The sequence below is a fragment of the Schistocerca cancellata genome, chromosome 1 (genome assembly GCF_023864275.1).
Source record: "Schistocerca cancellata isolate TAMUIC-IGC-003103 chromosome 1, iqSchCanc2.1, whole genome shotgun sequence".
Classification (NCBI taxonomy): domain Eukaryota; kingdom Metazoa; phylum Arthropoda; class Insecta; order Orthoptera; family Acrididae; genus Schistocerca; species Schistocerca cancellata.
Window position 1 is genome coordinate 1,165,627,098 of NC_064626.1, and position 13,269 is coordinate 1,165,640,366.

Below are 13,269 nucleotides of genomic sequence, written 5' to 3' on the forward strand. Positions count from 1 at the left end.
GCATCACGACACCTCACCATGATGCTGAGAATAGAAGGGCTTGCCACACGAAAACGTAAGTAAAAATGAATAAAGGCAGGAAATATCGCGACAAACTAAATTACGTTTAGATGATAGGTTAACTCCCAACAAAACTTCTCATCAACATTGTTTGGTTGCAGATGACAAGCTACCTGTAATAAATGATACACAAGTGGTCCTGAAAAATCATGCACACCAAGTGTAAAAAAAAAAAAAAAATAAAATAAAAAAAAATAAAAAAAAAATTTACTATTGTTTGAACTAAATATCCACAAATTTTGTAATCATTCAGTAAAAAGTTCACATTAGATTAAATAAAACGGAAACCCACTGATGATGGCACAGTGGTGCTGAAACATGTTTCAGTACTTGGAAAAAATGGTGTTTTGCATAACTGGCAGACCTAACATCCCGATGGGAGATATAATACTGCCAGAATAATTTGACAGAGGACTGAAAGATCTTAGTCAAAACAAGACCCTGTGTGTAGACGACATTCTCTCAAAACTACTGATAGCCTTTGGAGAACCATCCAGTACAAAACTATTCCATCTGCTGTGCAAAATGAACGAGACAGGTGGGGAAGATTAAATTCTGGAGAAATGTTGGAGCACACGAGACAATACTAAAACTACAACTTTTATAAAGAGACGTTAAGGAAAGACAAGCCTATGTTTATAGCATTTGAAGACTTCGAGAAAGTTTTTTACATTTTTGACTGGAATACACTGATATTCTGAAGCCAGCAGAAGTAAAATAGAGTGTGAAAGTTTATTTAAAAACAGAAACCAGATGGCAGTTATAGGAGCCGAAGGACGTGAAAGGGAAGCAGTGGTTCAGAAGGGAGTGAGTCAGAGTTGTAACCTCTCACTGCTGTTATTCAATCTGTACCTTGAGTAAGCAGTAAAGGAAGCCACAGAAAAATATGAAGTACAAATTAAAGTTTGGGGGAGAAAAAATTAAAACTTTGTGGTTTGCTGATGACATTTTAATTTTATCAGAGACAGCAAAGGATTTGAACGAGCAGTCGATTGGAATGGGCAGTGTCTTGAAAGAAGAATATGAGATGAACACAAAAGAAAGGACAATAGAATGTAGTTGAATTAAATCTGAGGGAATTAGATTTAGAAACAAGACACTAAAAGTAGTATATTAGTTTTGCTATTTGGGCAGCAAAATAACTGATGATGACTGAAATGGACAGGATACAAAATGTAGACTAGCAATGGCAAAAAAAGGTTTCTGAAGGAGAGAAATGTGTTACATCATACATGGATTTGAGTTTGGAGAATGAATTTTTCCACCAGAATGTGTGTGTATTTTTTTTTTCCATGCACAATTGCACAAAGTGCAGTCATCAAAGATAATTTTTCTAACTATAAGAAAATTAGCAGAGAAGCACCAGATAATTTTAAGTTTAGTACCACTATTATTTACCATTCAGTTGTTTTATCTTCACAGGAGAGATTTATTCATAGCCTAAAGACTTTGCAATGGGTAGTTGCTCTGGTACACAAGGGAATATTTTTGTAAATTACATTGAGAATCAGTATGTTTTGAGAAATACCAATAAACACCAAATAAGGTTGTATATTACAAAAGCTACGTTGATGACACTTTGGTTCCGTTTGATAGCTCTCTCGAAGAAGTGAATATGATGTTAACACTGCTCAATAATATGCATCCCAAAAAGAGATTTGTAATGGAAATAGACAAGGAGAAGAGTGTAAATTTTTAGACAAACGGATAACATACAGGGACCACAGACACCAGTTTATCACCTACTGTAATCTGACAACAACAGACACTGCTATCCACAAAACTTCGTGCCATCCGGAATACACAAAAAGGCCTTCTTTCATTCCATGATAGACTACTCGAGATCATGTGATTGAAAAAGATAAACTAGCAGTAATGTAAGAATTAGCAAAGAACAACGGAAATTATACTGAAAAACAAAGATGCTGTGACTTACCAAATGAGAAAGCGTTGGTAGGTAGACACAATAAAAAACACACACACAAATTTAAGCTTTCGCAACCCCAGGTTGCTTCATCAGGAAAGAGACGGAAAGACGAAAGGATGTGGGTTTTAAGGGAGAGGGTAAGTAGTCATTCCAATCCCGGGAGCGGAAAGACTTACTTTAGGGGGAAAAAAGGAAAGGCGTGCACGCCCGCCCCCCCCACACACACATCCATCTGCACATATACAGACACAGGCAGACACATGGTTAGCAAATTACACTCGACTAAACACAAAGAAAATCGCATAATTGCATCTGAAATCGTATTGAAGAAAGAACATGCAAAAGAGAAGTCTAGATGTACAGTGATACCATGCATAGGGACATCAGAGTACCGAAAATATTCAGGAACACTAGCATTCAGATAAGCTTTAGGACTGATAATCATCCGCAGAAAACCAGTGTACTACTAATACTTCTCACAATTGATGCAATCACTGACAAAATGTGTTGCAGTAACTGTTAAGTCGCACGTAGGACAAATGGGACAGAACCACACAGTATCATATAAGGAACACACTTTGCCAGTTAGAATTATGCATCTGCCTTTTTACACATTGAATAATCATACTCCTTGGATAGCAGAGGGTAGAGTAGCATGGAGAGCTGCATCAAACCAGTCTTTGGAACGAAGGCTGCCACATCATCATCATCAGCAACAGCAGCAGCAGCACAGTCATTTCCCCATTCTTTGATAATATTGTTTTCAAACTTGATGTCATTCTGAGCAGCAGTTTTTTTACAGCATTTTGTAATGAACTTTTATCATCACCCTGCATGTACAGGGATGGCAGAGTCATAATTCCATGGAACCTGAAAAGCATCTTAAATGAGGCTCACGAACTGACTCCGCAGATCGGTCTGACCGTCCATTTCTGGGCTAAGAACATCCTTGGAGAGCACACACAGTTGCCTAGTAAGAATACACTGTACGAAATAAGACTGAAAGTAAACAAACCCTTGTGTTTGTGTCGGAGGCAGTGCATTCAATATCTGCATAAGGCCTTGAATATGATACTTCCAGGAGAGCCTTCCATTTACTCTCAGTCCGAAGAACTTAAAATGGTAGACTTCACCACTTTGACACTTAAATTTCACTTTTGCAAGATTTCCATGTCACAAACTGTATGCATTACATTTTGATATAGTTAAGTGTTAACCTGTTCTTCAAAGCATTCCATATATAGATTTACCATGACCAGTGATAAAGACTACTCATACCCACACCACTGGTTTGTTCATAATATTTTCTGTCAGATAGGAAATAAGTAGATGTCAGAATGTGCCTAAGAAAGTTCTGTGAAACAACTGTCAATCTTTTCTGCATTTATTTCCAAGGAATCAGAAAGTGGAACTCACCTAGAGGGAAACTACATCGAAACTGACCATAATATCCATATTTTGGAGCTACAGTTGACTGAGACGGTGTATGAAAATCAGAGTTGTAGATACTGTATTCCCACTTCTCCACATATTTACTGAGAATGCAGTTCAGGTATTTTGCCAGTTGGTGTGTAGGCACACCAATATTACTATGAATCTTAGAGAATTCTTCCCTTGTGTACCTTAGGAAGGTCATATACCGTATTTACTCGAATCTAAGCCGCACCTGAAATGAGACTCGGGGAAGAAAAAAAAAAAAAAAAAAAAAAAAAAAAAAAAAAAAAAAAAAAAAAAAAAAAAAAATCCCGAATCTAAGCCGCACCTGAAATTTGAGACTCGAAATTCAAGGGGAGAGAAAAGTTTTAGGCCGCACCTCCAAATCGAAACAAAGTTGGTCCATTGTAATATGAGACACAATTTAGGTCGAATGAATGACGATACAGCTACAGTAGTTTGGTTCGAGTCGTAAGCTTAGCAGTTAAGCTTTACCACGTAGCCATTGCTATGCGTCAGGCGCTCCGTCCGTATTTATACGGGTACCCTTCCTTTTTCACGTGCTTCGTCTGGTTTGAATCGATTGCTTATTTTGCTTTGATCTGATAAGTGCCGTTTTCTTTGTTATAGGTGTTTGCGTCACTCTTAAGCTGAAAATGCATTACTGCACTGTGTCGTGCATTGTTTGTCGCATTCTGATAGTGCGTGTTTACGGCCTGTCGCGGCTCGCGGCATGGCTTGCTTTTGTGCGCGCTACCGCCGCGTACACAAAAAAAAAAAAAGTGTCGTTAGCGAAACAATGGCAAGAGACTCCTGTTTGTTGTTACTTACACTGCTGCTTTCTTTGATAATGATCAACAAGAATCAAATAATAGACTGCGTATGACAGAACATGTTCTGAACGAGAGTTAGGTGAAAATTTTTCTCCGTTTGAAAATCTTTGCGGCCGCTTCTTTATTACATCAAATTCTGCACAGAAATTAGTCATCTTAGATTTAAAAATCTAGTCACTTGCCGTGCTTCATTTCTGGCTGCATCACTATTAGGCATAAGAATAATACGAATATAAACATGACACGATACGTATATTCTTCCGCGTTTGCTGTTGTCTCACTCTAGTTTCGTAGTTTATTAGGCAGACAGGATTTAAACGAGATAGCAGCAGACACGAAAGAATACATGGCAAAATGTTTATATTCGTATTATTCTTATGGTGAAGAGAATACTGTATGTGATCCAAATTTCATCAGGTTCCTATTAGTAACCATCTCTTCTCACAGATAGGAAAAAATTCAGAACGTAGAGTTGGCCATATTGACAAACATCCCAAACAGTCTTGCCAGTCAGATTTTCGTAATACACTGAAATTGTGCCCACATTCGAAGATGAACAAGACGGAATTTGTATTTACTTCGTTGGATAATGTATGAAAATGCAGTGGTCGAAACTCGCGGCGGAGAAAAAAAAGCTCGTCTTCCACTTCTTTTTAAAAAATTTATTTAGTGACGCAGAGGTTTTGGCGCCAGTATTTATCTATCTTCGTGCCTACAAAGTATGCCTGCGTAGCGCTACATATATTCAACGGCAGAAGTTAGTTGTGGCGGCACGTACCAACATTTTTCATAACTTCAGCTTGCTTTGCGCTCGAGTCTAAGCCGCAGGCGGTTTTTTGGATTACGAAAACCAGAAAAAAAGTGCGGCTTAGATTCGAGTAAATACGGTAGCTGTGGTGGCACTGCTGCTTGCCTTTTAAAACCATCAATGATGTTACATGGCAAGCATAACTCATTGAGAAGAGTCACCATTTTCCTTTTGATTTTATTCATAGGATCATCATCTATGTCTGTATGCAATGTCTTCAAGAAATCAAAAATCATCTTATTGTTGTCCACTCGTGATATTAGGACCATAGTATTGTCCTTGTCAGCTGGCAGAACTGTAGTTTCCTTGTCCTCTCCGAGATTTCTCGGTGCTACTCATTCTCACTTGTACCAGTTTGATCTTAGCACTGGCACCTTAGTAGGTGCTCTATGGTTTTTGTGGTGAACATCATCTACTGCTTTCAGGGGGATGGAAGCTACAACGTGCTCCGTGGAGCTGACAGAATGTGCTATTGCTAGCATTTCTACAGTGGGTGTGAACTCAAGTCATTTAACAAAGGATCGTCACTGTCTCCTTGTCCAGATGTTTGCCAGTAAGTTTAATTAAAGTACGGCTCCCTGCACAGGGCTTTTTATGAGTGATCGAATTTTGCTTCCTGGCATGCAGACGTTTTCAGCTGTATTGATCCTGCTTGTGATCATGTTGTATTGTCAACCAATTCCCAAGAATCTGCATAGAACTTTAGCTGACATGCAAATATGGAAGTGAAGAAGCTGTTTTGAAGTGACCTCTAGCATTCGCCAGGTGTTGAAAATTCTCTTTCGCACTAGAGCCAGGCTCACATGGCTCATAATCTTATTTATCACTTGTGTGTGAATATGTTTGATTATAGCCAATTTAGTACACCTTGTAAGAAAGGTCAACACACTGAGCTGATATTTTTTTTGGTGGCGCTTGTGTACGTTGTGGTACATATGTTCCCTGAAGAGCAAAATTCTATTATCTCTCAGGTTTTCTCAGTGTGACTGATTAATAGTTTGATGTCATGAAATCTAATAAACATGTATGTCGGTTTCAGTTTAAATAAGGGCCTGGCATTCAATTAATTAAAATCTAGTCAGCCATCACAATCACGCTGAGAGAATTTGCATTTCACGGACCATAAGCACAAGCTCCGGGGGGGGGGGGGGGGGGGGGGGGGGGGGGGGGGGGGGGGGGAAGGGTGTAGTGGGCGTTGGGAATTAAAACTCGGCTGTAAATAGCAGTGTATGCCGAACAGTAGTTCTCAGTCTGGCCGGAGATCAGGCACCAAGACCATGCAGCAAGTGAAGAATAAACAGCTGGATTGGTCATCAAAATATTGTGCATAAAATGGGAAAAAAGCCTGGCAGAGCATCCAGACGCACGCTATTAATCAATCGGGCTGAGAGAACTGGAGAGATTGCATTGACAGTGCCCTCCCACATTACTGCATCTATCTAGAATTTGTTTTTCAAGTATATGGCCCTACAGCCATATAAGTTATCTCTAGAATATTATTTCTTTATTACACTATGTCTCAATAATTTCCAGAACAAAGAGCATCTTACCAGTATGATAATTATAATTAGATCTTTGTGATACATATATGAAAAACAACTTTTCCTCATTTTAACATTTTGATTTGTTTCTATAGAAGCAACAATTATTCACCATTGTTATTACTAATAAATAAATTTTTAAGAACAGAAGAAATGCGTGTAAAATTAATGTTTCTGTCTTAGCGCAAAATGTAAATAAATAGTATCGAAACAAAGTCGCGTGACATCACAATTTGATATTTGTGACATGCACAGAACACTATGCTCATTTGACACGTGTTCTTACCCTACAAGTTTTAGTGACACGGTCTGATACGTGCTGGAAAGCTCCACCAACAATTTTTAAGTTTGCGAAGAAATTTACAATATGTATTGAGTCTGCTTGAATTCAAAGTTGCAATATTTCATTGCTGCAACTGTTACTTATACAAATTTAGTTCAGCAGGTTGTATTCTATAAATATTTTCTGGAATACTTTTGTATTCAGTAATATTCCAGGAGGGGGGGGGGGGGAGGGGGGTATATTTTTATTTACAATATGACAGTCAAAATAAAATTTTTGAAATATAACTTTGTGTTATCAACTACATTTTTAACAATTCTATAACATAAACATGCAATTGCATTATTTTAATTAATACATGATTTTCTGCTTTGAATAAAATATTTCTAAATATTGGCATAAACTTTTATAAAAAGTTTTAAAATAAATTTTTATAAAAAGTTTTAAACCAATTTTTTTTTTAAATGTCATGCATACAGAATTACAATAATTCATCTCCATCAGTGGAATTAAAAAATTTATAAATCTTCTTGCTGAGCTCAGGTCCTATTCTTTGTACAGTTGCCAGTGGCCCTGCTGCACGTCGCACCTAGTCGACAGAAAAAAAAACAAAGGTCCAAATATAGATCAGGAAGATGGCTGCTAAGACTACAGATTTCAAGAAAATGTGTTCTTATCCTCTATTTTCAGCAATGCTGAAATGTTTATCTGATGACCTTGCAGAACCTTTGAATTACTGATTAGTAAGCTTATTTATTTGCACAAATGATACTGGCAGAGAGCACCATCACTTCCTAAATATGGCTGAAAGCAGCATATTTTAGTGTAGTTTTTAATGCCATGAGTTACTGTTTCTACACTTCTGAGCCAATATACAAACAGTGTCAGTGATGTGATATTACTAGTTGTGAAATAAAACACCAAAGCAGGTTTTTAATATCTTATGCAAAAATGGTTATATCTGCAACTGCCATAAGGTGCTATTTCATTAACCAGTTTTAGCACAAATGCACTGTTCCAGTGTGATATTAAGATACCAATAAAAATTTGCACAGGCACCGTCTGAAACCTTTGTACTGAATTTATTTATTTTCTTTCAAAACTTGTGATTAATGGAATAGCAAATACACTACTTTGAAATTAAAGATCAGTAATCACAGCTGTGACGTATAAACTGTGTGTGTGGAAAAAGTAACAGATGATGCTGCAGAACATCAAGAAAATGAGACAAAATATCAGAGTAATGAATATAAATCGACTACAAAAAGGGAGCGAAGATGGTCTAATGGGAGAGAATATTAGTGGATAGAACAAGTCTTCACAATACACCTCAATTCATCAAATGCCACTGGACCATCATCCCATCAATTTGGACAGCAATTTAATGATAGCAATAGACAGCTAGTATTAACTATGGGCCACATCTACAGCAGCTGTTCATGACGTGTAGGAAGTCAGAGACGAGCTTAGAAAAAATGCATTAACTCCAAAGGACAGGTAATGCAATTGTCAAAAATGAGGTGAGTTACATTTCTCAAGGAGAGCTTCACTGAGGCTTGATGCTAATTGATATCTACATCTACATACATACTGTACAAAGCATCATGAAGTATATGGAAGATGGTAATTCCCATAATATCACCCATGGGGGTTTCTTCTCATTCCATTCACATACAGAGCATACGAAGAGTGACTGCCTGAACATATCTGTGTACACTGTAATTAATATCATCTTGTTTTCATGGTCCCTATTCCTAGCAAAACGATAGATAGGGGGCTGTATTATGTTCCTAGGTTCCTCACTTGCTTATGGTTCTAAGAAGTTTGTAAGTAAAGGATAGCTGGTGTCTTCTTAAAGCTTCTGCCAGAACAGGTTTTTCACTACTTCTATTATGCACTCTTATGAGCCAAACAAAAGTGTGACCACTCTTACTGCCCTTCTTTGCATATGTTCAATATTGCCTGTTAGCCCTTACGTGATAATTGCAATTCTTATTCCCACAAACTGTTACTCCCAGTCATTTGTAAGAGTTGACTGATTTCTGCAGTTTGTGAAGTGCACAACTTCATATTTCTGAATATTTAAAGTAAATATCTAATCTTCGTTCAATTTTTCTTACGAACTACCTGAATATTTGCGAAGGCTTTTTTTTTTCTACTGACTGTAATTTACAGACAACTGAATCTTCAACAAAAAGTCAGACGTTACTGTCAGTCATATCATTAATATATCACATAAATAGCAAGGGCCACAACAAACTTCCCTGGGGCACTGCTGAAATAACTTCCACATCTGTCGATGAGAGGCCCGTTCAAGTTTTTATTCTGTATCCTCCCTACCAAGTAACTATCAATCCAGTCACAAAGTGTATATGATACCTCATGTGATCAAACTTTTCTGAATAAGTGTTGGTATGGTACTGAGACAAATGCTTTTTGAAAGGCAGGAAATACTGAATCTACCTGGTTGCCTTGACTGATTGCTTTCAGCAAATCAGATGAGAAAAGTTTGAGTTGGGTTTTGCATCATGTGTTGGCAGAATCCCTGCAAACCAGGCTGACTGTTTTGAGATTTCTCCTTACATCTGGGCTCAGAATATGTTGTAAGATTCTACAACATAAGGAAGTCAGAGATACTGGACAGTAGTTTTGTGGGTCACTTCTGTTACCCTTCTTAAAGACCAGTGTGACCTGTGTTTCACCCAGTACAAGTTTTTGTTCAAGGGAACTACAGTATGTAATAGTTAAAAGCCGACCCAATTTCAACACAAATTCTTATAGAATCTGTTAGGGATTCCATGGACTCTAGGGCCTTGTTCAATTTCAGCAATTTTAGCTGTTTCTCAATGCTGCTGACACTAATATTTATATCATTCACCTTCATGGAGGTGAGAGAATTAAGCTGGATTAATATATCTGCCCTGTCAACCAAATAAGCTCTCTTACCTTGTAATGAATATATACATTTTCCTTATCTGCAGCTTTCATGTCAATTGGCATGTAATTATAGATACATGTTGTAAAATGAGACAAAGCTCAAAGCAAAAATCCCTTTGTTTTTATTTATTGTTAAGAATTACAAAAATTGTAAGATCACATGAATAATGATTACAAACCTTTATATCTTGCAGTAGCAGTAGCCCCTCTTTTTCACTTTTGCAGCACTTGTAGGCCTGCATGCAAAAATGAAAATAAATTAAAGCTTCCAAAAACACAAGAGATATGTAGTCTAGTTGAGGTCAATTTATGCAAGTAACCATAGTGAACTGTGCTTGCACTGAGGTTACGGAACTTTACTTAATAGTGCAGTGAATGCACCCTCTATACCTAGTGGATGTGACATCAGGCAAGGGGTGTGGGAAGGGTGCTCTGTTGTTTGTGACCACGGGGTAATTTCTGTATAAAGTGGTATTAGACAATGTGTCACTACATAACTTTTTATTAGCACGAAGAAAGAATTGCTCCAGTGTGTGTGTATGTGTGCGCCGCATGGTGAGTGACATTTCATAAAATATTACAACAAAACTAATGCATGGTTAAAAGTCTACACAGATGCACATATACACAGGTATGTCTGTAATAACTATTACTTTCCGGTTAAAAGTTAAAGTACTGTGTCAATATTATTATAAAATTTTTAGTTAACTACATTACACACGATTGCTGTACGTAACTGCATGAAGTGCCACCAAATGTTGGTTATAAGGGTAGCTGAAAACTTACTACACCCTGTAGATATTCTTGCAATGATTGTTTTTTTCCTTTTTCTTCTGTAATTTATTTTCCTGCAACTGTTCCAAGTTAAATTTTTGATCGCAAGGACATACTAAAAATATTGTAACTTGGGACATTTCAGACAAAATCATCGAGCCTAGCAGATACAAAACCCAAGGTTTTTGGTTGTTGTTTTCAGTCCAGAGACTGGTTTGATGCAGCTCTCCATGATACTCTATCCCGTGCAACCTTTTTCATCTCCAAGTACCCGCTGCAACCCACATCCTTCTGAATCTGCTTAGTGTATTCATCTCTTGGTCTCACACTATGATTTTTACCCTCCATGCTGCCCTCCAATACTAAATTGGTGAGTCCTTGATGCCTCAGAACATGTTCTACCTATATGATCTACCCATCCAATCTTCAGCATTCTTCTGTAGCACCACATTTTGAAACCTTCTTCTATTCTCTTCTTGTCTAAACTATTTACCATCCATGTTTCACTTCCATCCAGGGCTACACACCATACAAATACTTTCAGAAGAGACTTCCTGACACTTAAATCTATACTCGATGTTAACAAATTTCTCTTCTTCAGAAACACTTTCCTTGCCATTTCCGGTCTACATTTTATATCCTCTCTACTTCGACCAACATCAGTTATTTTGCTCCCCAAATAGCAAAACTTATCTACTACTTTGAGTGTCTCTTTTCCTAATCTAATTTTCACACTTTTTAAATTGATAGTTACGTAATTTTCACACTTGTCAGCTCCTGCTTTCTTTGAGATTGGAATTATTATATTCTTCTTGAAGTCTGAAAGTATTTCGCTTCTCTCATACATCTTGCTCACCATATGGAAGAGTTATGTCATGGCTGGCTCTCCCAAGGCTATCATTAGCTCTAATGTCTACTCCTGGGGCCTTGTTTTGACTTAGGTCTTTCAGTGCTCCGTCAAACTCTTCACTTGATATTGTATCTCCCATTTCATTTTCATCTATGTCCTCTTCCATTTCCATAATATTGCCCTCAAGTACATAGCCCTTGTATAGACCCCCTATATATTCTTTGCTTACAACTGGTTTTCCATCTGAGGTCTTGATATTCATACAAGTGGTTCTCCTTTCTCCAAAGGTCTCTTTGATTTTCCTGTAGGAATCCTTACATTTGTCCTTGAGTCATCCCTGCTTAGCCATTTTGTACTTGCTGTCAATCTCATTTTTGAGACGTCTGTACTGCTTTTTGCCTGTTTCATTTACTGCGTTTTTATATTTTCTCTTTTCATCAATTAAATTCAATATCTCTATCACTAGGATTTCTATTAGCCCTTGTCTTTTTACCAACTTGATCCTCTGCTGCCTTCACTATTTCATCTCTCAAAGCTACCCTTTCTTCTCCTACTGTATTCCTTTCCCCTGTTTTTGTCAATTGTTCCCTAATGCTCTCTCTGAAACACTCTATAACCTCTGGTTCTTTCAGTTTATCCAGATCTCATCTCCTTAAATTTCCACCTTTTTGCCATTTCTTCAGTTCATAACCAACAGATCGTTGTCAGAGTCCACGTATGGCCCTGGAAATGTCTTACAAATTTAAAACCTGGTTCCTAAATCTCTGTCTTACCATTATGAAATCTATCTGAAACCTTCCAGTGCCTCCAGGCCTCCTCCACGTAGAAAACCTCCTTTCATGATTCTTAAACCAAGTGTTAGCTATGATTAAGTTATGCTCCATGTAAAATTCTACCAGGCGGTTCCTCTTTCATTCCTTACTCCCATTCCATATTCACTTACTACTTTTCTTTCTCTTCCTTTTCCTACTATTGAATTCCAGTCTCCCATGACTATTAAATTTTCGTCTCCCTTCACTATCTGAATAATTTCTTTTATCTCATCATACATTTCTTCAGTCTCTTCATCAGCTGCAGAGCTAGTTGGCATATAAACTTGTACTACTGTTGTAGGCATGGGCTTCATGTCTATCATGGCTACAATAATGCATTCACTATGCTGTTCGTAGTAAAATCTGTAGAGAATTGGAAACTGGCAAAACTGAAGAATGAAGATGTTGTGCCCTTTACAAACAGTGTGGAAGAAAACTTGGAATGGTGAGATAGAGTTTGAAGTGGAAAAAAGGAGGACTAAAAGGGTATAGGTTATACAGGATGTATTAGATAAAATGTCTGAGCAGAGAAAATCGAAAAATGACTCTTCAGAAGAAGGAAGATGACAATATAGGAAACCGGTCAATGAACTGAGGAGGACTACTGACAAAACAAGACAAGAGTGGACGAAAAAGCACGATGAGGAAATGCAAATTTAGAAAGGTAAGGAAAAACAGATGAAATGTACAATGTTGCACAGGGTACAATAACCAAAGAACTACAAAAAATTAGCAAGCAAGGAAAGCTAAACAAACAGGGAAAAATAGCAATGAATACTGACAAAAACAAGATGTATGGAAGGCATACATATAAGATCTATATGATTCAACAGCTGATCATGAAGGTTTAATTTTAGAGGATGAACAAGAACGTGGCAAAAATCACTGGGGCCCAATAATACAAAAACGGGAGGTGAAGAAAGCAATCAAGAATCTCGAAAAAAGGAAAGTGATTGCTACGATCAAATACAATCTGAGGTACTGAAGGCCTTAGAGAATGATGCCGTAAC

The 13,269-nt window shown here is 37.5% G+C and overlaps 1 protein-coding gene across 8 annotated transcripts in view; it reads right to left on the reverse strand.

Moving 5' to 3' along the window:
- Positions 1-6,598: 6,598 nt before the first annotated feature.
- Positions 6,599-13,269, reverse strand: part of LOC126163219 (crossover junction endonuclease EME1) — a 219,609-nt gene continuing 212,938 nt past the window's right edge. For all 8 annotated transcript variants that reach the window (XM_049920166.1, XM_049920164.1, XM_049920162.1 and 5 more), the window contains 2 exons: positions 10,003-10,059; positions 6,599-7,475 (listed from right to left, as the gene is read on the reverse strand). In XM_049920166.1, coding sequence (XP_049776123.1) covers positions 7,368-7,475; positions 10,003-10,059 — 165 coding nt within the window. In that variant the 3' untranslated portion in view covers positions 6,599-7,367. The remainder of the gene's footprint in view (positions 7,476-10,002; positions 10,060-13,269) is intronic.